Source organism: Salarias fasciatus, chromosome 16, assembly GCF_902148845.1.
Source record: "Salarias fasciatus chromosome 16, fSalaFa1.1, whole genome shotgun sequence".
NCBI classification, from domain to species: Eukaryota; Metazoa; Chordata; class Actinopteri; order Blenniiformes; family Blenniidae; genus Salarias; species Salarias fasciatus.
This window is the reverse complement of record NC_043760.1, coordinates 20,447,230-20,473,751: the sequence shown is the minus strand read 5'-3', so window position 1 is coordinate 20,473,751 and position 26,522 is coordinate 20,447,230. Positions and strand designations below refer to the sequence as shown.

The 26,522-nt window shown below is 40.7% G+C and overlaps 1 protein-coding gene across 1 annotated transcript; it reads left to right on the top strand.

Moving 5' to 3' along the window:
- Nucleotides 1–232: 232 nt before the first annotated feature.
- asmt (acetylserotonin O-methyltransferase) lies at nt 233–17,981 on the top strand. Its single transcript, XM_030112262.1, has 8 exons — nt 233–296; nt 1,655–1,829; nt 2,219–2,348; nt 3,793–3,861; nt 6,863–6,981; nt 13,490–13,630; nt 16,943–17,065; nt 17,764–17,981. Exons 1-8 carry the CDS (start codon nt 246–248, stop codon nt 17,979–17,981), a joined length of 1,026 nt encoding a protein of 341 aa, XP_029968122.1. The 5' UTR covers nt 233–245.
- The last annotated feature ends 8,541 nt before the right edge of the window (nt 17,982–26,522 follow it).

Here is a 26,522-nt window from a genome sequence, read left to right as displayed (position 1 = left end):
ATCTGGGTTATCTGGCTGTAATCAGCTTAGACCACTGCTACTCTCACTGCTGCCGCTGCTGGGTGGGCACTTTCTGGAGTTTTAGTCTGATTCTGTCTTCACTGGATGCTCTCACACACCCACACACACACACACACACACACACACACACCTGCTGGAGAGGAAGAGGCTCACGAAGAAGCAGAGGAGCAGTCTGAGCTGTGACCATGGCTGAGCGTCAAGAGGCGGCTTCACCTGCCGCTGGCATGTACCCCAGAAAGATCCTGGAGTATATGGAGGGCTTCCTCATCTCAAAGGTAACACACACTCAGTCTGGAATGACTGACAGCATCAACACAGAAAAAAAAATCATCCAGGTCAAAGAAAAATTTCTACTTTATTTGGACACATTTAGCTTTGTGTCTTTATAATAAGATTTTTTTTTCTTTGTGAGTGTTGCTTGTCAGGAGCTACTGACTGCTCCGTCAGCTGTTTACTGCAAACTCTGACTGCAGGAGTTAAAAAACAAACTTTTGGATGATCACATTTATAAAACTGTAGACAATGTCTGAGTAGAAAGACAAATGTGCTGTGGATTTAACAAAGACCAACAATTTGCAACTTCAAGCTTTTAGCATTTCTCCAAGATATAAATCACTTTCATGACAATTGAACTTTAACAAATAGTTCTTGGAAGGTATTTTCATTCAACTCTCTCTTTTGTTGTTGCTTGTTTTGTATTTACAGCAGCAGAAGGAATACTATTTGCTCAAAATGCTTTCACAGAGAAAAATCCAAATAATCAAACTAAGAAAGGATGGAAGGGAAGAAAAAAAAACATTTTTTATAACAGGAAGAAACTTATTCTTGTCTTATTCTTATTGATGTATTTATTGACCAAAAATCAGAAAGTTTATGGGTTTTGTATGTTGTCTCCGTATATTCCCAGGGTTTCTCAGTTTTTCATCTTTCAAGTTTTCGGGTTATCTCAAAAAACAATACGCATAGAGATAATTAATGATTCAAAATCTTCCCTATAGGTGTGAATGCGCGTGGGACTGTGTGTCTCTGTGATGGACAGGATTACGTCCAGTGAACCCTGCTTTCACCCATCACCAGCTGGGATAAGTTGCACCACTGTAAATTAGATTAAGTGGAGTAAATGATGGATGGATAGAACAGAACAGAATGGAAAATGCTTCATTACTCCCGGGAGGAAATTCATTAATGAGTTATTAATTAAAAGTTTGCTCATTGGAATTCCTGTGCCAAAGGATCATCATACCGGTTTCCTGAGCAGGGCCCCGAACCCCCAAACGCCCTGCTTGTGTCAGGAAATGCTTTTGGCTAAAATGTGGCAAACAGAGAAGTGAGCAGGGGAATCTCTCTCTCTCTCTCTCTCTCTCTCTCTCTCTCTCTCTCTCTCTCTCTCTCTCTCTCTCTCTCTCTCTCTCTCTCTCTCTCTCTCTCTCTCTCTCTCTCTCTCTCTCTCTCTCTTTTTCTTTTTCTTTTGCACAAAATTTCCCTTTGTTTAGATGTAATGATGCAATACATTATGAAAAAGTTGACATGTCAAGATAAACCAATCAAAAGTCACCAAATCCAGGCCTGTATGCTTCTATGGTGCATTGACAAAATGTTTTTTTTTTTTTCTTTTTTCTGCTCCTTGACCCAGACAGTGTTCACATCCTGTGAGCTGGGGGTGTTTGATGTGCTGGAGGGTGCAGAGCGCCCTCTGTCGGCGGAGGAGATCAGCCAGGCGGTGGGTGCCAGTCTGGATGGAACGCAGAGACTGCTGGCTGCATGCACTGGGCTGCAGCTGCTCCAGACGCAGCGGGGCGATGGACAAGGTCAACACACACATACACACACACACACACACACACACACACACACACACACACACACACACACACACACACACACACACACACACACACACACACACACACACAAGATAAATGTGTGTTTATTATCACTGGGATCCTTATCTGGTTATATTAACAACAATCTTGTGGTGAAAATAACTCATTCCTGATGATTAAAACTTGAAAGTTCTCATATCTATTTCTCACCCCCAAGATTTCTATTTCCACCGGTGTCGGTTTGACGTGCATTGCACAGCTGCTGCACCACTTCAGGGAAGCCTCATGATCGCCACGTCTTCCTGTCCCTGGACAAAAGGTCAAACTTTCTATCAACGCCTGCGCTCACAGCCGTCTCCCACCACCTGTTTCAGTGTTTTACAGCAACACGGAGCAGGCTAGTGTGTACCTCACCCGCTCCAGTCCCACTTCCCTCTACCAGGCCATCCAGTACAGCTCCAGAACCATCTACCTGTGCTGGCACTACCTGACCGACGCCGTCAGGTCAGTACGCTGCACAAGCAGCTCAGACAGTTGCCTGATTTTCAGCTATTTTATTGATGTATTTGCATGTAGACTGAATCACTGCATTACAAACGGTTCCCATTTTAAAGTTTTTTATATCCTTTTTCTTAGCCTCCACTTAACCTACACTCAGATACTTTTCATTTAGCAGTCACAAACTGCACATCAGCATCAGCATTTCAGGCCACATTGTTTGTTTCAGTTAACAGGAGAGGTCGCACTCTACCCTCCAACCCTCTACAGTCTCTACAGAGTAGAATTAAATGATGAATCCTGAGAAGACTGTAATGGTTAGAAACATGCACTGCATTCAGATACTGTGACTCACATTTAGGTGTTCTGAGAGGCCAAAAGGAAAAGACAGTTACATCGAGCGAATTGTAAAATTACTGTTGTTAAAAATGCTCCAGTTAAAGTACAGAGTATTCCTCTGATTAAAAAAAACAACCTTCACAATATTTTTTTACAAAATTCAGTGGAATTGTCATGAGATTCAGTTTACTATTATAAAATATCTGTTCAGAGCATATTTCTTTGTAGTAGTGAAGTAGATTACAGAGTATGAATGATTAATTTTATTATTTGTTAATCAAAAGTATGATTTCACTGGATCAATATTTATTTACTGTAGATGTTTTGTATGTAAATCATTCATATCCTAATTTTGAATGTTGCTCCAATGCAGTGGAGCTGTGAAGTAAGTAATACTTGGAAAAGTACTTTCATATCTTTATAACAGTAGGACTTATCACACTGTGGATGAGTATAAATTAAACTGAATATATTCTACATCAGTGAAAATGTTCAATTCTTCAATCAGTCGTAGTTGTATTTTCTAGAACTGCTGCAGTTGGTTTTGTTTTTTTCCGATATTCAGTGACTTTGATGAGCATGTAATCACCGGGGAGGGTGACGAGAGGGAGTGTGAAGCCGTGCACAGGTGGGCAGAGATATGCCGAGAAAACTGCAACTGTGATTTGTCACCTCAGAGTGTGGATTCGAGTCCTCCGTCTCTGTTTGAGCACGGCCTCAAGACGGCTTTAGTTATGTCTGAGGGAGGATCGCCAGCAGCTCTCAGACTGGATTTAGCGTGGCTGATGAGTGAAGTCCATCTGTGTGAAATCGCTGAAAGAGACACACCAGCAAAAAACGATATAGAGCCCAGAGAGACTTTGTGAACTAAATGACTCATTCTTGATGGAAGGAGTGTGCAATACAAAGAGACATCCTTTTCTAATTTTAGGATGAATTTAAATATCTACAAATTTCATCTCTCACTGTGAAATGAAGGAGAATATTGGCAATAACACACTCAAACGTGAAAATCCATATTTTGAGCAGTTACATGTTGATGAATTAAAAATAAAATTTGTGAGATTAAATTTTAAATGCAACAGTATTTTTGTCTTTGCCTCATGTGAAGGGAGGGACGAAACCAATACGAGAAGGCTTTTGGAGTCAGCTCCGAGGACCTTTTTCAAGCTTTGTACAGGTAAGACGGCGCCTTTGTGTACTGAACACACACATGCACGCGTACATGCACTCACAGATCAAACACAATCCCACTAATTTATATTCAGGCCCTGTCTCCACATCTTAAGACTGTCTGTCACTCTTCTCTTGCTTCTCTTCTAAAAAAAAGAAAGAGAAAAAAACTGGACTTGTGGGATTCATTAGAAGGCAGGGAATGTGTGAGGGAGAGACAGTGAGAGGAGGAGGAGGAGGAGGAGGAGGGTGTGGGCAGTGATGTGAGGAAGCTCGGGGCAGAGAGGAGGAGAGAATACATCTGCCATTGTCCTTGAGGTCTGCTGTGTTTATAGTATCCAGCGCCCACAGTTTTAACGCTTCACTGATCTGCTGGTCAGCAGTTTTCAGGGGTGACATGCTCAAAAGTTCACACGTTGTTTGCTAATAGACTTTGATCAGCTCGCCTCGGGCCCTGCGCAGTGGAACACAACCAGCCCGAGAGGACCGGCAATCTGTCCAAAGTGAAACACCCAGGAATAGCTCCCTGGAAAATCCTCCTCTGTTGTCCTCATCAAGGCATGATTTGCAAAATGAGTGCGCTCTGCTGGAACGGGGATCTGTCAGAGGCGTTAATCTGCACATTTTAGTTATTATGTTACATTTGCACGATGAAGTGAAACGCACCAAAGCAGCGCTGCATGAATCCATCAGAGTCAATCTGAGCATACGGATATATGGATTTCAACACATTTCATCAAATGGTTATTTTAAATTGTAACTAAATTGTGTTTCCATCCATCTTTTAGGTAGTGATATAACAGAGACCTCCAAGTGATGCTTGTAATTAGAAATATTAAGATGTGACCGCATCACATAATGCAATAGACCTTTGTGTGGATAAATTTGGAGTTCAGTTCTTAATTGATTGAAAATTAAAATATCCTATGAGGGAGAAATTTTGAGCACCTGCGTACAATTGATTTAATGCGGAGGAGCAGTTGTTTGTCCCTGCTGATTTCCCCTGTGAATACTGTGGGTAAATTAGCAAGGGGGAAACAACCACCGGAGTCATTCATCGCCTTCTTGGAGCGCTGCAGCGGGAGCAGGATGATTCAAAGCCGGCTGGATGACTCAGACTCCTGTTTACTCATCGCCATTTAACCAGTCGTGTACTGCACCTGAATAATTCACGGCCAAGTGCTGTCTACGTTTTGACTCCTCATACTTGAGGAAGCAGAGAGCAGGATGCATCTAAGCATAGAGTTTTAAAAGATAATCTTGATTAGATTCTGAAAATGGGAGTTCATCTATTGCTTTGTGTTTTAAGCTACCTAAATAATACAGCTGAATATTTGTCTTTTTGATAACGTGCTGACTTTTACTCACATGGCCGGAGGTGAGGAGTTGGATACTAAACAGATGCAGTATCTCTGGGGATGTGGCGTTGTAAAATTAATCAAGTGTCTTCAGGATAATTATAACTGGGAAATCAGGAAATGAACACACTCTGTGAACAATGCAGCCTTCAGTGCCTAATGAGGTTTTATTGAATATTCTAAGTGTGAATTAAATCTTTTGCAGGATATTTGAATGCATACTTGTATCCAAGCTCCGAATCCAGACATGCAAAGCACATCGTCTGGTTACATGAACATTCCATTGTTGTCATGAAAGCTCATGAAAGTGCTATTACTGTAAATAAGGACTGTATGCTAATATTAGTAACAACATCTCTTCTCTGTAAATTTAAATCTCTGTCACCACCTGAATGAATGAATGAATGAATGAATGAATGAATGGCAGCAGAGATTCGCCCAGTGGGCTGTGACTTTCCGTATTTGTTTCAAACATGAAGCACCGTTTTCAAAGTGCCAGCCCTCCAGCATGCGGTCAGTCATGCCTGACCTGGCGCTCCTCTTTATGACCGAACGAGACATGAACCGACAAATCATCATCAAGCAGAAGCTTTTTCCTGTCTGCTGCAGCACGTGCTGGAGGTGGAAACAATGCCTTTATATTTTCTGAGAACTAAAAGCCACAGAGGCATACTGTAAGTACGATCATGTGTGCAAAACATGTATTTTAAGCAATTTAGACATGAGGACACAGCTTAGATGTCTGTGATCCTTGCCCATCATGGAGAGGAATATATAATGCAACAGGGGTTAAAAGTGTATTTAAATCATGTAAATATAAAATTTCAATCATATCCAGTTAGTCTCCTCTTTGATAAACGATGATAGGATCGAGAGATCAGAGTAACAAGACAGCCATCGACTACATCCCACAGAGTGCAGATATGACAGAGACCTGCGGGGATGCTGAGGACACAAGACAAGTCCGTGCAGAGGGCAGATGGATTGTCAACTGCATGTTATCATGATGTACACAAGGACGTGGATAACAAGGCTGAGCGCTGTGTCCCCGATATAATTGAAGACAGGATGACATAGTGTGCAAGTAAATGCTCCCCATTGTGGTGGAAAGAGACTAAAGATGTTGCGTTCGGGGGCATTCAATAATTTATAGCCAAAATGTTTCCAAATTAAAGTTGACAGTCTGCTGTTTGGCCTCACAGTCATTTCATCTTTTCACATCCGATGCAGTCAGAGTCTGAGGCCAACAATGAGTCACTTTCAAAGTTCTGGAGGTCGCTGTGTCATCTGTCTACAGTGAAGTATGGTTGAATAAAATTCTCGTTATCAGAGCAGAGCATGCGTGTGTGTGTGTATGTGTGTGTGTGTGTGGCCTTCGTGGCGCGGAGCAGAGATTGCTCAGAGCAGCAGCAGCAGTCACCACAGGCTCTCCTGCTCTGCTCGCACACACACACTCACGCTGGGGTGTCGCCACGGGGAGAAACTTTATGTACGAAGAGTGTGTGCATCTGTCTGCTGGCAAGTAGCGCCTCGGGTGACGGCTTACAGAAAATGATAAGGAGGTTTTTATTTCCATGAAGCGAGACATAAAGGGAAGAGAGGCAAGCGTTAAAAATAACTGTGTGTGTGTGTGTCTTTGCGTGTGTGTAGGTCTGACGAGGAGATGGTGAAATTTATGCAGTTAATGAACTCCATTTGGAACATCTGTGGCAAAGACGTGATCACGGCCTTCGACCTTTCGCCGTTCAAGGTCGTCTGTGACCTTGGAGGTAAGTTAAGTTTTAAGCGAGCTGAGTCATCTCCTTTCCTCGAGGTTGTGGGTGCCCGGTTATTAACATCTGACATGTAACAGCTGGTTCAGCCACACGTGTATTTAAACATTTAATAATCGCATGAGAAACAGTCAAGTGCGACCTTTTAAGGAGGACTTCATGTAAATGAGATGAACTCCACCACCACCCATGCATCTGATTGTCACATCAGCCCAGGCTGAGTTTCTCTTATCAGCCTGTTGGAGATATAAAAAGCTCAGTGCTGCACTGCCATGTCATATCCATCCGTTTTCTCACACTCACTTCATATAAGTTGGGTCCACAGGGAGCTGGAGTCAGTTTCAGGTGAAGAACATGAGGCGCAAGGCAGTGCACATCCTGACGTGTCAATTTTCTATCGATGAGTTAAAGTCATTAAATTATTTAACAAGTGTGCCTCACAAAAGACCACAGTATTTATATGGAGCATTTTATATCACACAAATCCTACCTGCAACTATGTTTCCTGCAAGCACAGAAGCATAGATCACCTCACATAGTATTTGCGGTCAATTTTGGAGATGCCAGTTAACCTCAGACGCACGTTTCTGGACTGTTTGAGCAAATTAGTGTGACTGGAGAAAACCCACGTACCCACAGGGAGAACATGAAAACTCACAAATAAAAAGTCCCTCATTTGTAAACAGCACCAGGGAGTTTTTGCTTATATAGTGCTAACCACTCTATCACAGTTAATAGACTTATTTGTTACAGGTGTGTCGGTTTTCTAAAACTATATTAGTAAATGAGGAATTTGTTTTCTCATCACTGAACATGAGTTCACACTAATGCTGAATACACTGACAGTTACTCAACGATGCTAACATATGTTAATGAGATATGTAAATGCAACAAATTTTCACTGTATCATTCAAAGAAAAAACAGAAGCGAAATCAGACTCAATAGAGACTGATACAAGAAAGAAAGTTTCCAATAACTATGACATGATGCTACATGAAAAATGTGTTTTGAAACTGTTGATTTCACCAGAACCAAATGCTGATTTTAATGCCCAATCACTATTCGCCCAAGGTGAGAAAAGAATCATTCATGCACCAGAAGGCACACAGGGTGAACATTTACCTCCATCTTTTGTCCAGCTGACTGGCTGAACTGCACTTCTCTGGAAAATGTATGAATGTGGAACAAGATGTTGCACACAGCCAAGTCATCCTTCTTTGGATGCTTGAATTGGAAAAAGGTGGCTTTCTTTCCTGGTCTGTGTGTGTGTGTGTGTGTGCTTCTTTGTCGAGTCGGGTTTATTTATAAAGCTCCTTTGAAGACCAGGTTCCTTACAAAATGCTTTACACGGTGAGCAAAAAAGCACAATGATTATAATACGAGGCGAAATAGGACTGAACAAACACAATATGAACTCCACAATGAAAGGCCACAGCTTCTAAAGGAAGACGGAAACAAGATGGGAACAGAGCGAGATCAAACAGAGAGGATGGGTAAATTAAAATGACTTCTTCATCAGAGTTTTTCTTTTATCAAACCCAGTCAATGAGTAAAGGCCAGAAAAAGCTTTTTGTCTGAGAGGAAATACTTCTTCTTCTTTTTTCTTCCCATTTTCTCTCATCCTGTGTCTCAAGCTAAATGAGAGTGGGAGCTGGCAGCTCTCCTGAACCACTGGAAATGGATGGCTGATTTGTAACAGTGATGGATTTATAGCTGGTGCCTTGAATGTCTGTGGTTCTGTCCACAACGAGAAAGTAATCAGAGTAAATCCCATGTAATTGCTTATATTTCAAAGATTCTGCACTAAATTAATTTTTTTTTTCAGCTTCACCCCAAAAGCTGATAAGATAAAGTGGTGTCGGAGATGGAGGGATACTCATCTTGGTATTTTCTCTCCCTTTGTCTCCCAGCTGACTGATTCCTGCAAATCCAGTTTTAAAAATCAGGATAAAACCTTTATGGATAGACTCAGAGCAGGAAGACACTACAGACTGTAATGATACGATATTTTTCCAATAACTTGATGTATTGAGCTTTATTTATTTATTTTTAAATTTAAACTACTTCAGAAGAGAACCATCTCAGTGAGCAGCCAATTATACCAAACCTACCACAGGTGGCCACCTGCTGTATGTCTGTAATGCCTCATCCCGCCACTGAGGGGCGCTGTGAAGCTACTAAAGGGCCATGCATTCTTATACAGGCACGCTGAAGCTGGCACATGTTGAAATGCACGGTGTGCTTATGTGCAGAGCGTTCCCCTCACCTCCTCCCACGGCTCTGACTCTCCCAGCATGTCATCGTATGTTCATGCTTATGCATGATGCTGCATCATGTGAAATGTGAACAGCAGGAGCCTGAAGGGCACGGCTGCAGCGTCCCACGTAGACTTGATATGTCTCGCGCAGCATCTGTTGTGTCTCCGCACACCTGCTGCCCAGGAACTGTTGATCTGATCTGTTGAACCCACTGCACTACTACATCTACAGTAAAGGCTCCATTTTGACACTCAGAATTCTGAATGCAGTCATTTTTCTAATCTCACAAACCCAGGTTTTAATCCGCGTAAACCATAAATAACCCATCAGATGTTGGAAAAATAAATATTTTACAATTTTTTTCTCATAATGCAGGATTTTCTGTTGATAAATCGTGTGGGCTGCAGACAGGCCGGTTCAGCACACAGACTCCTCCTGCAAAGTCATGTTGGTGTGATGGATGTAGTACACGGCTTTCATTGTCTTGCTGCAATAAGAAGACCTTCCCTGGAAGAGACAGCCGGATTGGAGCATATGTTGCTGTAAAATGTCAGTGTACTCTCCAGCATTGAGGCCCCCTTTCCAGATGAGTAAGCTGCCTCACTGTACTCACTAAAGCCACCTCTCGCCATGTGAGATGCAGGTTTCTGACCCGCCTGCTGATGACTAACTGGATGATCCTTCCCATTTAGAAATCAAGAGCTTGATCATATCAGAATGGTAAATGGTAAATGGTCTACACTTATATAGCGCTTTTACACTGCATTGACAGAGCCCAAAGCGCTTTACACTGCATTAACACATTCACCCATTCACACACACATTCACACACCAGTGGCGGCGGCTGCCATGCAAGGCGCTCAGTCCATCCACTGGGGGCAGTTCGGGGTTCAGTGTCTTGCCCAAGGACACTTCGACATGCAGACAGGGGGGAATAAGATTAAGAGAATGAGAATAAGATTTGGTGTTGAATCTGTCTGGCTCGGTGGGATTTACAGGCTGGGCTGTATGCTCCCTCAGATGTATGTATCCTCATTCTGCATAATTACGTTTTTTTTTTTTTTTTTTTAACCACTCGGTGGGATATAATTTATTTCCCCTGCATAACGATTAGGTTACTTTACCAGGTGAAGCGCATCCAACGAATCTATTTAAAAAGCTGCATAAAGTAGAGCTGTCATGCTATCAATTCTAAACACACACATACTGCACGTTTGCCTCAGGAGAAGTCATATGTTTTGGCTAAAGTGTAGATTTTAGAATAAAATCTATTATTATTATTATTAATAGTGTTAGGGCTAGGATTGTACTTTTAAAGTAATAGCTTTAGTAGGTCTGTTAAACATAACAGTATGGAGGTTTGTGTTTTAATGAAAGCCACATCATCAGCATTATTATTATTATTATTATTTTCCCTCTCATGTGTTTTCATCCACCCCTGCTTTCACTGGAAAATCACACTCTGTCCACATCTGTGATTCTGTCCGGTCTGCAGTCTGAATGGAGACCCGCTGTCTGTAATTAAAGAACCAGTTATTATCATAGGAGAATATCACTCACCTCTTTTGAAATGTACACAATGAAAATCCCCAATGATTAAAAATGAAAGGTTTTACTGATTAGTGTAAAGGAAAATAATGTGCATATATGGATCCTTTTAATATGCTCGATTTACACAGCGTAGGAGTCTCAGAGGCTGGAGTCATCCTGAGGTAATCGAAGACTTTCACACACATAAACAGTCATGTCTGCTTCCAGTTTGAAGTCCCATTCAACCTAAAGCAGTGTATGGACAGTTTGTAGTGAGTATAAATACCCATAAACACTTCACACACACAGAAAACACGTAGACTGCGTTTTCTTCTTCTTTTTTTTTTTTTTTTTTTTTTTAGAAGAAAATAAAACTTGGTGAACATGAAATTTATTGACGTAGCAATGTGTTCAATCCATAAACCCACCATAAAAGGGAAATAGCTATGACACACTCAGCCTGAAATCAGAAGGTTTACAATGAAGAACCACTTTCAACTGACATCAATGTAAACAGTATTAGTTTGGTGTTTTTATGGCAAATTCCACAATGGAACTGTTGATTAGATTTGTCTGAAATTAAAACATTGAAACAGTGTATTGGAGTGAACTGATCTGAGAAATATTGCTATTATTAAAACCTGGGCTGCATCATTTTTAAGTCAAATTAGCTCAAATAATGTGAAAATGAAGAATGAATTAAAATTATTTGGATTTTAAAGGTATTGGTTTAAAAAAAGGAATAGAGCCAAAGCGCTGAGGCAGTCAGGTTAACTCGGGTCTTGAACAGTGTGTTGTTTTCTCCTCTGCTGACCCCTGTTTGATGGAGAAGCCAAAAGTATTTCTCAGTTTCTCTCTCTGTTTTTGTGTGTATGTTACTGTGTAAAAAAAAAAAAGCAAAAGCATTGTTTTCTAGCGATCCATACAGCGATAGCAGCAGCAGGAAGGAGCCAGACAACTTGCTCGCCCTACGCTCACACACCCAGGACCGAGTCTGACTTCGGCCACGTTGGCTTGTCAGAGTCAGATCGTTTGATCGTGTGTTCCACCTCACTGCTCCACTCACTCCTTCCCATTCACAGTTTTCCATTTTTCCTGTTTTCTCTCTCTCTCTCTCTCATCGTTATCTGTCACCTTTTCTTTCATTCTCTCTGTTTTAAATTCAGTTTGCTCTGCGAACCATGAAAAATGATAATAATGCTGCCAAAGCGTCAGGTTGAAAGATTTGTATTTTCCCATTAGATTCCTGTTTCCGCCCTCTTGTGTTCTCATGTGTTCGTCTGAACGGCTCGTTTTCCTCTCAGTTGATCAGGTTTGATGTCTGGTCCACAAAGAGCTCCCTTCATAAGGAATAGAATGCAAAGCAACACAGGGAGCAATTGCCATATGAACCTGTATTAATTATATCATGCTAATGTTCAACTACGTTTATGTATTTTTGTAAATATCTCATAATTTGCACTGAACTTTATGTACAGCTGAGGTTCTCTTCTGCACTTTTTGGGCCATAAACTACTTGGACCCTGAGGAGACAGGAAATAATGGATTGTGAGATCCTGAAAATAGCTTTCTTCAGTCACCCTGAAGGCTTCATAATAAATAAGTATTTAACAAAACACCTTATGATCGAACGAGAACGAAGGAAAAAAAAAAGATTCTTCTGAAGTATTAATCATTCACGTAAACACTATAGTCAACTTAACTGATATGAAATGAACTGATTAAAGGTCTTAAGGTGTTTTTGGAAATAAATGAGAAACATAATAATCTTAAAATTCATGTTTTTTTTGTATTGCTTCCAATGTTTTCCCTTGTTTTAGTTCTTAGCAGCACGAGTACATTATGAAGAAGCTAACCTGTAATTCAATTCCTTTTTTATATAACACTAACAAACTCAGCTAACAAAGACAAGCATAATAAACATATAAATCAATTATAATCAACATCTTGCCATTTCTGATAATGCCTCTGAGAGTAAGACAGACATTGCTATGTAAAAAAGACCCTCCGTTTGAAGCATTTTGTAGCCTTTATGCATATAAATTCACTGTCAAGTTTGGTTTCGATGACAGTGTTCCTCTATAGCAGTAAGGCAGGTAGTTTTGACTGAACCACTGTTGATTTCTCAGCTCATTTCTCAGTGTTTTAATGGACTAAAACATGCTTCATCCTCTCACTGAAACACTGCAATCCTCAGCGTATTAATTAACCATAAGTTACTTTTATTCCAGTCAGTGTCGTCTTTGCAATTTTTTATTTATTTTTTTTTACACTTTTTTACCCTCCGGCAGGCCAGTTTTCAACCCACGGGCTGTATGTTTAACAACCCTGCTCTAGGTACAGCGAATGTCTCATAAATTCAGAAGACTGTAATTTAATCGGATGAACAGTGAAACTGTGTGTATTTGTTGTTTTCCTCCACTGACTGAATTGTTTAGGAGACTCTGCAGGACCCCAGTTGTCTATAAACGATCTGTCACTCAGTCGCTCTGTATTCAACTCAATTCATTCTCCTTTATTGGCTTGAAACTTAAATGAGCCATATTCCCGAAGCCATCACATATATCTGAATTCAAATAAGGCATATAAATAATAGGTGTATGCCTGAGAGCATTTACTCCACTGAGTGCGGGGGAGTGTGTGAGTGTAGCGATGTAAAACTAATGTTGATAAAACTTGTTGGATTCCCGCTCTCCCTCTGTCCGTCTCCATCCAGGCTGCAGCGGAGCATTAGCCAAGCAGTGCACGTCAGCTTACCCAGAATGCACTGTGACGATCTTTGACCTCCCCAAGGTGGTGCGTATGTCGAAGGAGCACTTTGTCAGCGAGGATGACCAGAGGATAAGCTTCTGTGAAGGTAACATCGTTACATTTGGTGGCCGAAATCACCCGTCAGCTACAAGCAGTGTATAAACTCTTTAGGAGCAAGGCAATTTTGTGCTCGCTTACATCATCAGTGGAAGTAATGATTTTTACAGGAATTCAAGAAACTATGTCAAAACACACATGCAAGAAAAAAAGGCATCCATTAGTGCCTTTAACTTCATCTTTCTTTGTGGATGCAATCTGTATGTAGTAGGTATGTTAAGTGAATTCCTATTATTATTTCTACTCAACTCATGGCTTTTCTTGCTTCAACAGTCCAAAGACTTACTTGTTTTATCTAGTGCGCAGAGCTTTTCTGTTCAAGCAAGATCTTTCACAACAAATTATATCCAGCTGCTCCAAAAGTTTCTTCCAAAAAAAAAAAAAAAATCCAATCAATCTCTTTCTGATGTGTTTTGGTGGGGCTGCATCCTGCATCAGTGGGAAGATTTAGTTCTGAAAAAAGTCATTATGCATTTATTTGTATCTAATATAAAGCTGGTATCCCTGCTCTGGTTGTATCAGGCTGCCATCGGTTTACAAGGTGAGCCTCCAAATGACACCGTTATTCTGGCTTTGTGTCTGAATTAATCAATTTCTCTTTTTCCCAGGAAATAAACTCAGATACATGTCATTAAGAAATCACATTAACAGAACATTATTGAGTGATTGATTCAACAGTCTTGCGCTTTGATCTGAACATAACATGTTGATATTTTTTGTTGTCTGATATTTCTCAAGAAGGAATGTGGCAAAGGTAAAACTTCATGTTCATCTTCGGTTTGATTAAATCTGTTAAGACTCACTCATAAGTAGTAATTACTTGGTTTTTGTTGAGAAAATGTCAGGAAATCCAACTTTTTTGAATCGAAACTGCTCAGTTCAGTGTAGAGGAGGTACAGCATGTGCATGTTTACATCAGATGAATGTGTTGGACAGCGATTAAACATTGTGATATTTATTCTAATACCAACTTAACTCCCACAGAATGTCAGATTCTTGGTGTGATTTCAAATCCAAATGTGTATTTTTTAAATTTAAAAAGTTCTGTGATGTTCAAGAAAAACGTTTCATTATCCCAAACATCCTTGAAGTTCTGGCATAAAACTAATGCCCGTGCATTTATTTCTTTGTCATTCTCTCTTGCTTCTACTACTATGTGTGATGTTGAAATAACAACATTCGCTCTGAAAACAAAAGCAAAAATAAGAAATGGTTGTAAACTGCAAGTTTCTTTTACTCACAGCAAAAGGATGCTGCTGGTCTGAAAGAACTGTGTACAAAACTGTCAATTTATACCTCAAGCTTTTTTTTGTTGTGTCACATCTCCAGCACAGCATCTAATGTGGGGAAAAAAGTTCACAGCAGCTGGCACTCTTGAAAACGCCGAGCTGAAATCAATTGCTGTCGCTCCTGCTGTTTTCAGAGCCATGATGGTTTTGAACGCTACAGGAGCTGCAATGTGGCATTTGTGCAGGCGTCTCTATGTTTTTCTTTAAATATATATACACGGACAGCAAGGATCGGAAACTGAGTAGAGTGAGGTCGTTTAAAGTTTAACAAAGTCGGTCTGATGACACCTAAAAGTTTACAATTTGAAGCTCAAATCCCCCCAAAAAACTGATTTCCTCCATCAGCACAGGACGTGTGATAGAAACTATGCCACAATCAGCAGCTCGGTCATCTGCCTGTGACATCTGCTGATTACAGCAGACATCAGGACGTTATAGTAATTATGTATGAGAATGTAAACCACTAATAGAGTCATGTGTTACTTGAAGGCCCATCTACAGAATAATAATTACATGAAATGATTAAATCAAATGAGTAGAAGACTGCAAAGTAGCCCAGCCAGCTCATCTCCGGTCCTGTTTTCCACTCACATGCTCACTTCAATGCATTTATTAAACGCAGCCCTTTGAATTATACCCATGTATTCAAGTCGTCAGCGTCCTGATCATCCCTCTGCTGCGCTGACGTGTATCAAGCCAGGCTCCTTTTTCTTTCTTCATGACATTAAAGCACTAAGATGATGAAATTCACCAACAGCTTTTAATGTCTCCAAACGTGTTTAACATACAAAAAAACGATAAATCTCAAATGTACATGTTTTATAACATTACATCCAAGCATCGCTCAGATCAATACTACCAGTGTAAACTCTAAGAACTCTCAGCAACCCACAATGATAATTTACATTTTACATAACACTTTTTAAATACTGCAATCGGATTTTAAACCTAAATGTGGTGACCTTATGTACGGCCAAACTAGCAAGATGTAACACCATTTTCATTGTCCTTCCCCTGTCTGTGTCAGTGCTTGTGTGTGTTTCCCATTAACCAATAGTCTTTACCCCGTGCGCTCGCTACCCTCATGTGCTGCACCTGTGTGTCCCCTATTTAAACCCACTTCTCCTCCTGTGGATCGTCTTTGCTTTACTGCTCTCTGTCGTTCTGCGGCCTCTGTTTTTGGACGCCATGCCTCCAGACTTTTGTTTAACGAACCTTTTCAACTTGTGTCGTCTGCTTTTGGGTCCACCGTGACAATTATCCCGACAACAATAAAATACCCAGTTGGTAGAGTGGTAAAATGTTGCAGGGTTGATTCCAAGTCTGTCAAAGTGTTGGTGAGCACGACACTAAACCCCAAACTGCTCCCAGTGGACCTTGCATGGCAGCCGCCCCCACTGGCGTGTGTGAAGGGGGCGGATGCGATTAACGGTGCAAAGTGCTTTGGGTACTGTTCAAGTAGTGGAAAAGTGCCATATAAGTGAAATCCATTTACGCACTGTGGATGAAAACTGGAGAACATAAAAACCCTGCATGCATGCAGCAAAGCTCTTGAATCTGGATCCAAGCTGATAATATTCTCCCTGCAGCCACCAGTCTATTTGAAAAATACTTGGGGGGAGGAAATCCACTGTATTATACATCTCTGAGAAGTACCTGTAGTCCTTGTAAGATAAGAAAGGCATCCAATGCAGCTTGCTACATACCTATGAAAAAATCGAATCTTATTCACACAAATATCACCAGACTTCCATGGGTATCAGAGCTACACTTCCAGCTGTTGCTATTGTGACTTCAACTGCAGACATTTCAGACGGGCAACATTCATCTGTATTTTTCTGAGTTTTGCATCACCTTTAGGAAGAAGTCAGTGTCGTCACTCCAACACATCCTGCCAAACATTCAACTACAACGCAACTGCAGTTCTGTTGTTGTTGTTTGCTGTGGAGAACACAGGTGCATCCTATGAACTGACTGCGTTTTCTGTTTTTTTTTTTGTTTTTTTTTTTTAGGGGACTTCTTCAAAGACCCTCTGCCAGAAGCTGACCTCTATATTCTTGCCAGAATCCTCCATGACTGGACCGACGAGCGCTGCACTGAGCTTCTGTGCAGAATATATAAAGCCTGTAAACCAGGTCTGAGTGTGTGTGTGTGTGTGTGTGTGTGTCTGAGTATGAAAGGGAAGAGAATGTTTTTTCCTTCTGCTTGAAATGAGATGGCAGATTGTATCCCACAATGCAGCTGATCCCAAAAAAAATCTGTCCTTCCCACTTTGATCAAAGTCAGAAGCAGACACAGAAAAGCAGCAGACACTATCAGAGAGCAGATAGTCCTCAGAGCATACGAAGAGGAAGGGGAAACAAAGAGATTAGAAGGTAGGGAAGTCTAGTTTTACTGGACAGTGAATTTAGCCTCTTGTGGCACTAAGTAGTTTTACAGAGTGGGCTACTTTTCACAGCAGATGTTAGACATGTTATGGCAGGAAGGGCACAAAAGAAAATAGGTGCTGTTTGAAAATGGCCTGAAATTCAATATAGCAATCAGAGGTGGGTAAAGATGTTAAATCCTCTTCATGAATGTCTCAATTACTGAAGAAAACCAATATGTTTTTCCTGTTTTTTCAATGCGTAGTATATCACAAACTGGTGAGTTGGACTGGCTTATCCGATCTACATGAATATCATTTGATTAACAACAAATAAATGAAGAGTCCAACTTGGCATAAACGGTGATATACCATGGTTCTGAAGTGAGGGCAAAAAGAATTTCAAAAAGAAAAAGAGAAAAAGAAAGGAGTGAACAGATGCAGCTGATGTTTTGCCCCTGGCTGTAGGTGGTGCTGTGTTGCTGGTGGAGGCGCTGCTCCATCAGGACGGTTCTGGCCCGCTGACTGTGCAGCTGTACTCCCTGAACATGCTGGTGCAGACTGAGGGCAGAGAGAGGACAGACGCTCAGTACGCCGCCCTGCTGGCCGCCGCTGGCTTCACCGACGTCCAGCACCGCCTCACTGGGAAGATCTACGACGCAGTGCTGGGACGCAAAGAGGCTTAAAGAAGAAGTACACAAGACTGTCATGAGTTCCGGGACTGGAGTATCAAATAAAACAATGCTTTGTTTGTTTTGCTTGTTTCTTTTTCTGCTGGCAGTTGTCCTGGATTTATATGATTTTGGTTTTCCCTAAATATAAAAGAAAGTCTTCTGATGGACAACAACAGCTTTCACTCAAAATTTGATCACTAAAAAAAGTGTCTTCAGACTGAATTCTGATTATTTTATGTGGACCTTTTGCATTTGAGATAAAGGAGACCAAAAAGATTTTAAGCAGGCCATTGTGATGTTATGGTTGATCGGTGTGTATTTATTTAATACTGACAGTACCAGAAACCCATTATTAGCAGAGACCTCAGATGCTGGATTGTGCATGTCATGTGCCAGTCAGTGTAAAACAACAGACCTGCTCTGTTCTCTGCTTGGTTATAGCAAACAGAAAGCAAGAAACGGCTCCAGAAATAAAACCAAACAGCAGTTCTTGCCCGCTGTCGCGCATCCAATTGTATTGTAGTCATTAAGTGGCACAGTTAAGGGACAACTGTGAAATTGTAATCATGGACGAGAATAACTTCCTGTTCTAACAGAGCAGCACCTGCAGGCCTTCGTCCTGAGTCATCCTTCACACATACTCAGATTGATGTATAAACGTTTGGACTCGTCATGCCTCCTTTCATCATTCACGCTGCTGACACAGAAACATTCCAGTTTTAGTTTGACAGCGATGATATTTTATCAGGTTCATTCCTCTTCCAAATCTGGCCGGTCTACCTGTTAATCTGACGTCGGGTGTTGTGGATGCTCGACGAGCGACGATCAGTCAGAGTGAACAGCCATGAGTAAATGTGGCTGCTGAAGAGTTTAATCCAGAAAAGAAACAGACGTGGTGTTTTATAACTTCGCAAGTGGTGGAAAGTTCATTGTTTAATCTGTGATGTGCTTTAGGTGTTTTAAGTGTAATGTACATTTTCCTTTGATTAAATAGAGATCTTTAAATCACAAGAAATTGATGTCTTTTATCTGTCGGCATAATCCCAAGGAAACACTGCCGGAAAATTGTATAATATGCATTTTTATTTAGAAATATTCACAACTGAACACACTGTAACATAATTAAACACTATGTTCTGTAATCTAAACATGGCCTTGAAAATGAAATTATTAATGTGCAGGAATACATTTTTTTTGTTACATAATCTTCCAGCACATTACTACATTTTATATCATGAGAACTATAAAAGATAAGTCACTGAAAGAAAACAACAGTCATTTAATTCATGTTTATGCGTCGTGGTCAAGGTATGCATATGGCAGCTGATCAAACCGGCACAGCCTGCCCAGTCTTTAGATCGAGCTTCAAGATTCATCCCATCAAGCCTATAAGAGATATGTCAGGTGGAATATTTAAGAGTGGATTGAGTTCTGGGACACTAGTAAATCTGGCAAGAATTGAAAAAGCTGAAAAACTGACACTGACTCACAACTACCATGTCATTATTAAAATGTAAATACTAAACCATGAAATCTCTTAAAATGTACTTCATAGTCATTGTCACATGAGTATTTAACAAATTGCACAATGCAAACTGCTTTAAAGGGTGTTTACTCTGTAACTGCAGTCAAACAGAAGCGATGTGTGAAATTCCCGATCGCAACAGAATATCATATAACACATATTTAAGAATAATTTCATATCTCGGTCTTCCCTGTCTTTGACCAGTCAGGTGCAAATTAAGCAGAGACCTGTCATATTCTGTCGTGAAAAATCTGCATCCGCTGCAAAGGTCATCCTGCATTAGATGCTGTGCGGCTGGAGCTCACAGGCTGGGATGAGCCCCGTTGCATATCTGCCGTCATTATTCAATCCTAAAGCCCCGTGTATGAACCTCCCGCTTCCTCCTGCTCTTAACAGCCTAATAAAGCTGTCTTTGTGCTCGTCCGTGTGATGACGGACATCGCTCGATAAATCTTCCCCACAATGACCGGATCCATGTTTAATTTCCCCAGCAGAACGTCCACTGGTTGTATTCAATATGTACATATCAGGGTTTTATTAGAAAGTCAGCCCGTCTCTGGACTCCACCTCTGGTGTGACGCAGGTTGCTTGAAAATATAACTGAGTGATGCTGGTCGATGCCTGAAAAGCTGCGAACCTGACAGATAAATCAGATTACACACACACATTTGTGAACATAATTTACATTCAGCTACATTAATACCTGCAATTCATCTTTATCATAAAAATGGCCAAGCTAAAAGACAATTCCACACAATATCAGACTTCTTCAATGGGATGAAAAAATATTATCAGTCTTAAAAAGCTAATATTGTTTGAAGCTTGCTTTTCACTTTTCTCCAACTTTCTTCTAAAGTCGGTCATTCTTCCTGCCCTCTGTATCCTCATCTCTCCTTCCCCTTTCTCCCAGTAATTGTGAATTAATCAGACTTCAAAGTACAACAAATTAGAATTGATGTCAAATCCTTGCGGACAGCTTTACAGAGAGCCGGCCTAATGAAGGGAAATGAAGTGCCGAGGCTGAAGACAGCTTGACCTGCGCGGAGACTGTGGCAGCGCCCAGTGACGTTTGGTCGTCAAATCGCACCGAGTACCCCTCCAAGCTTGTAAATGTATTTTTTTTTTCCAGTGACCACTTCCAAGTCATGATTTAGGACCATGTAAGGCACCAAAGTATCCAGAGGAAATTCTTTCACAGAGAGAACATGCAAACTCAGCACAGAAAGGCCTCCCTACTTGAACAGAACTAATGAAATCACCATCTCCCATCAGCTCAAACAAGACAATCTCTGGGGAAATTAGTCAATTTTCTCATAAAAGTTCTGCTTTAATGACTCAGATTCTGTTTCACTGGTGTGTATAATTTCCGTGTTGGTTGACGGCTTTGATTGCCTTGGGTAAGAAGCTGGTTATTAGTTTTGTTGTTCTGGGTATGATCGTATGGTGGACTATCACTTTCCAGAAGGGGAGGAAGGACAACTGCACACATGCAGTGTAGGGTCGGACAATTTTGGCTTTTTTTGCGAAGTATAGGCTGGTCTTCAGATTGCTTGCTCTGTGATTCTCTTCATCTCCTTACTGTTTAACCTCTACTGTACACCAGCTGCAGCTGCGTCACATCGCGTCCTCCGCAGCAGAGCGTTGCCATTCCCCGGTCATCATTTCGTGAGATTTCACTGGCCTAGAGGCGACTGCACCACTGCCGCAGCCTGCTACTGTGGCCGACTTGCGGCAGGTGGGTTCAAGCAAAAGGTTGAAGATATTTGCAGATATGTATGTGCTAATTGATCTGCACAGGACTTGAGCTGCATGTTTGGGAATGCTATCAGGGCTTCACGTTGCTTCAGTTCATCCTCAGCTAACTGTAGGTGTTGTTTGTCTGCAGGTCAGGGGGAGAGGCAGAGGGTCAGGTGGTCAGAAACACTTCTGGAAGAACAGGGATGGCTTTAAATGCATTGGAAATATTCCACTAAACCTGGTCAAACAAAAAAAAAAAAGTGCCCCTCTGGTGAGAAAGTGCAAATATTAGTGGCATTTGAGAAAGAAAGACTTCAGTTTGAAGTGATTGAAATGGTAAATGTATTCCACTTCTATAGCACTTTTCCACTAAGCCATAAAAATTACACTGTCTGTCTGTGCAGCCAAGTGCTGGTTGATGGAGTGAGGCAGAGTCCCCACGGCCAATTTACCTCCACCTCCTGGGCCTACATAGGCAGACATTATCATTATCATCATTGTAAACTCAAGATGCTGCTGCAAGACGCAATGTTCCGTACTGTGAAGAGTTGCCAAAGTTCATCTATTTTCTTGTTTAGTGTCAGTTTAAGTATGTTTGTTTAGTGTGTATTGATAAGGAAAGGGAGAGTTTCTGTGCTTGTATGCTTACTAGATCGACATATTCTACATAATGCAAAATATACATCAATACATCTTCTATTACAGCGATAGTTGAATTGTAGACACTTATTTGCACAAAATTTTGAAATGAAAGACAATTTTGATGTACATGCTACTCGATGTCTTTCAGTTTAGATTTATCGTCATGCATTCCATGATCTTCTCAAGTGTGATCATTTGTTATGTTACAGCGGCTCAAGGTGGATTATTAATCATTACTGCTTACTTTTTTTTTTCATCAGTTTTTAACAGACGGCTTAACAGCCTCCAGTTTGTGCTTCTTCTCCAGTGCCTTTCACCTTTTGCCCCACTGGGATACGTGGGAAGATGATGGGGACTGCAGTGTCCAACAAACTTGTTAGACGCTAAACCCCAGTCCTAACTTCAAACAAACTCGAAACAGGCTCAAAGTGATCTGAGCACAAAACAGAACACGAGGTGAGTGTAAACAGAATTATTGGGAAAACACTATTGTATTTAATTATCTGGAAATTATGTAAAACTTTCAGCCGAGGTCTGTTTTTGGTATCATCAGCATTACTGTACATGCACCTTTGTCAGTTCCTCATCCAGCAGGGGCGCTGCGCTGAACATGCCCCAGCAGTCACATATTTAATATGACTTTCACGGACCCAAGTTGCAAGGTGATGGCAAAGTCAGTTTTTCAAAACATGACTTTAGTTGAACTCTGAGTAATTAACCTTTAATCTGGAGTTGTGAAAACTTTGGAGTTTTCTTTTATAGTTTGTCAACTCACAGATCAATATGTTTCTGCTTTTTATAGCAAATGATCCACTGTGGTGGATCCAAATCATTAAAGCAGCAGGAAATTTAAACAAGTTTTTAACATTTTGTGGCATTAAATGTGATTTTTTGGGTCATGGAAGGTTTTAAATTTAGACTTAAAACTATCATACAACTTCAGGTGACTAAGGTTCCCATATTCCTAGAACTGTCCTCCTTCCACATCCTGTGCAAGTCATTCAAGGTTTTTCCATGAATTCATGAAAATGTCAGCACCTGGTTTCCTCTGTGTTTCAGAGGACATGAATCAAATTGACTGACACACTACACAGAATACTATGGTAATTAGGGATGTGTCACATGATCCCCACGAGGCTGTCTTGTAAGAAGCTCTACTGTGCTCACAAAATGAAAGAGATAATATAATATTCAACAAACACACGACGCAGAGCAGTGTTACCTCTAATCTCTCCTACAAATGCCAAAGTGCTGGAGGAACACCGACCCATTGAACCGTACATATTGTTTGTAGTTTCATTAATATCTCTCCTAATAATCACATTACAGCATTGAAAACACAGTAAGAGTTATATTGTTGAAGCTGGATAACATAACATGTAAGCCTAAGCCTAGCACACATGTCGCTGCTCTGCAGCATGAACACAGGGAGAACATGCAAAGCTCCCAGCAGAAGGTTTGACGTGGAGCATTTCCTCAGACACTGCTGCACTGGGCCGTCTGCAGCGCCGTAGCGTGAAGAGTAAATGTCAACAGATGGTGAGCCGTTATTGTTCTGGAAGGTTCCCCCAATTAGATTGCTGGCGACTAAACTAATTGGATGTTAGGTTCCATCATCTGCTCCAGGATCAGAGTGACAGGCTGAGGACTGATTTGGTGTTCCTCTTAAACAATCAGTGTTTCATTTTAATGTTAAGTTTTTTTTTCCTTTTAACTTTCTATTCTTTGTTTTGTTTTGTTTTGTTGGCAGTGACGTAACTACACAGGAAAATTTAACAAATCAAAATGAACCTGCCGCAAATCAATAACTTTTTATTGCGTTTTGGAAGCTTCTCTGATGTTTTGAAGACTTCGACGTGAAGCCACGTGATGTCCCCCCAGGTATTTTCCTCCATGAGCGATGGATAAAGCCGTCACCCTCTTCTTCCCTGTACCAAAGCAGTCGCACACGGCCCAGTCCTCTTTCAGCAGTCGCTCCAATCTGCAGTCAGAGCTGGTGACATTCACCCCTCCATGTTCAGACTGCGAATGGATTTGCACCGGGACGCGGAGAGCATGAATGAATATGCTAAGCGTTGTGAGGCTGCCCCAGCTACACCAGAGGTAGTCGCTTCAATTTCTTCAGCACCAGACTTCTAGTGGACAGGAGGACATGCTCGAAAGGTTATGGAATCATTATTATCATTACAGACAAATATTCTGTATCCTCGATGTAGTCCCCAGATTCCAAAAGGTTGACAACTCTGATTTTAGACATATTTTTGTTGTATTTAACTCACTTTTTGTGTTTTACATGAGGTTGTTCCTTTCTCTAATGTGACTACTTTAAATTACATACATATATTTATTACTGCTAAGTAGACAATGAAATTGATTTCTAATTTGTAATGGCTGAGACTGAAGAAAACATATTTAACTGTATTCATTAATAAGTATTTTTTTTTTTATTCCCTGTAAGGACAAATACAGAAAAGAATAAATCTGGCAGAGTTAAAAAAAAAACTGATTACCATTCTAATGTTGGGAACCACATAGTCCAAGAATAAAAAAAAAGCATGCTTGAATAAAATGTACTTGTTATTTCATGTAATATATTTCAGTGAGGGGAGAACCTGTTTGTAGAAGAGAGACTGTGATATTTAATCCTGGAGAAAAAAGAGTCAATATATAATTCCGATCTTTTCGATATCAGATTTCCAAACAAGGAAAAAGGTTTAAGCCTCCTGATTTGGACAGAATGTGGAGAGGCATGTTGTTCCAGATAGAGGTGGAGTTTCTAAATAAATGACTGATCCAGTCTAAAAGTACTAACACTAAAGATTTTCTTGAGCACAATGGTTCATCAGAACTGATCTCTTTACATAATGCCTCTAATTTTAAGACTTTCATCAAGATAAAGTGCCAAAGATGAGTAAGTAAAACGCCTTGGCAATTAATACTCTACCCTTTAATGCCTCAAGAGCCTCTGATTTCAGTTCTTGGTTTAATTTTGAATGATGTCCTTTTTCGCAGCTCTTCAGTATACCTCAATATCCGACTTCCTTTTTCACTGTGATAATGTAATTGAAGGACTCTGAGCACTTCTTTATTGTTACATTCACACTTTTCTAAGTGAAGCCAGAAGCGTTGAATGCTCTCCAATTACCTCCACGGCAGTGGGAATTTCATTTTCATTTTGGAGAAAAAGAATTGCCAACTGAGTTATGATTATTACATGCAGGCATGTGCACAGGCACGCACGTGTGCACATAATTTTTTGAGTACAACTTTTGATATGGTTTGTGATTGATTGTATGAAGTAGTCTGCAGAGATGGACCAGCTCCTGACTTTAAGTTTAATAGCGCGATTGCTAATTTGTGCTATAATAGAGTAACTACCAAACCAAAATTGATTTAATAGATCTAAAATGAATTTATGCTCAATTATGTAAAATGCTTTGTGAAAGTCTCAAAATAGGATAAAACCATTTCCATTGATGAAGTAGAGCAACCCAGTACAAGAGCAACCCCTTGTATTTCTCTAGCATAAACATGCCCAAATACTGTTGTATCGCCAGTTTCCCCAAAAACAGTGCATGGAGTGAGCTCTCCATGATACCCAGCGAGGCCACTGAGCCAGAAAGAAGGGAGAAACGGCTCCAGGCACTTGGAATAGGTGTACGTTTAGGCTCCACAAAACCATGGTTGCCTTAATCGGAAACATTAATTTTGGTGGAAGACCTTATATAAATAAATAAATACATAACGTTTGCTAATGGCCCAAAGAGATAGAAGTTTATGGTGTAACAGAGCAGAAAAGGCACCACGAAAACTTTTACTTGGATTCTTAACAATAATCTTTTATACAGCTGTATTGGATTTCGTTCTGGGATTAATAACGTCCGGTTGCCTGATGAGGTAGTGGTTAACCCTGTTATTCACAATGGGAAGGTTATGGATTTAAATACTGTGTGGAGTCTGCATGTTCTCCCTGTATCTGTGCGTTTCCTCCCACAGTCCAAAAACATGCATGTGAGGTTAGTCCTAAAAGGCCCCTAGGCGTGAGTGTGAGTGTGTGTGGTCGTCTGTCTCTGTGATGCACTGGAGACCTGTCCAGGATGGGTCCTGTCCTCACTGACAGTGAGCTGGGATTGGTTCCAGGCTCCAGCTCACCCTGCACAGGATAGAGTGGTGTGGAAGATGGATGGATTAATTAAAGTGTTTTCTCTCTATCTGAGATCTTAAACATACAGTAACTCATTACCCACTGCCAAATCAATCAGTGGATCATTTTCTCTGCTAGGAAATTATACTTGTAAATCTGATTCTGATTGAATCTGTACCCAGAACCCTGTTCCTCTCCAGGCTGGAACCTGACCGCACATCACTGCAGACAACTACCCAGATTAGATGGGGAAATACTGAGTACTCCAATCCAACTGGACACATACTGTCAAGCCAACCCTGCATTGATTGTGGGATCTCCAGGCTTTCAAGCAACATCTTTTTGCATGCAGTGAAAATCAAATCAAGGGTTGAAAAAGTAGACTTTGCAAGAATAAAGTACCTAAAAAAATTGCTTTAAACTGAGGAACCTCAGTAAATACAATTTTAAAGTTGATCAAATACTGATTGAGATTGAATGCTTTTTTTTAAATGCCACCGTCCGT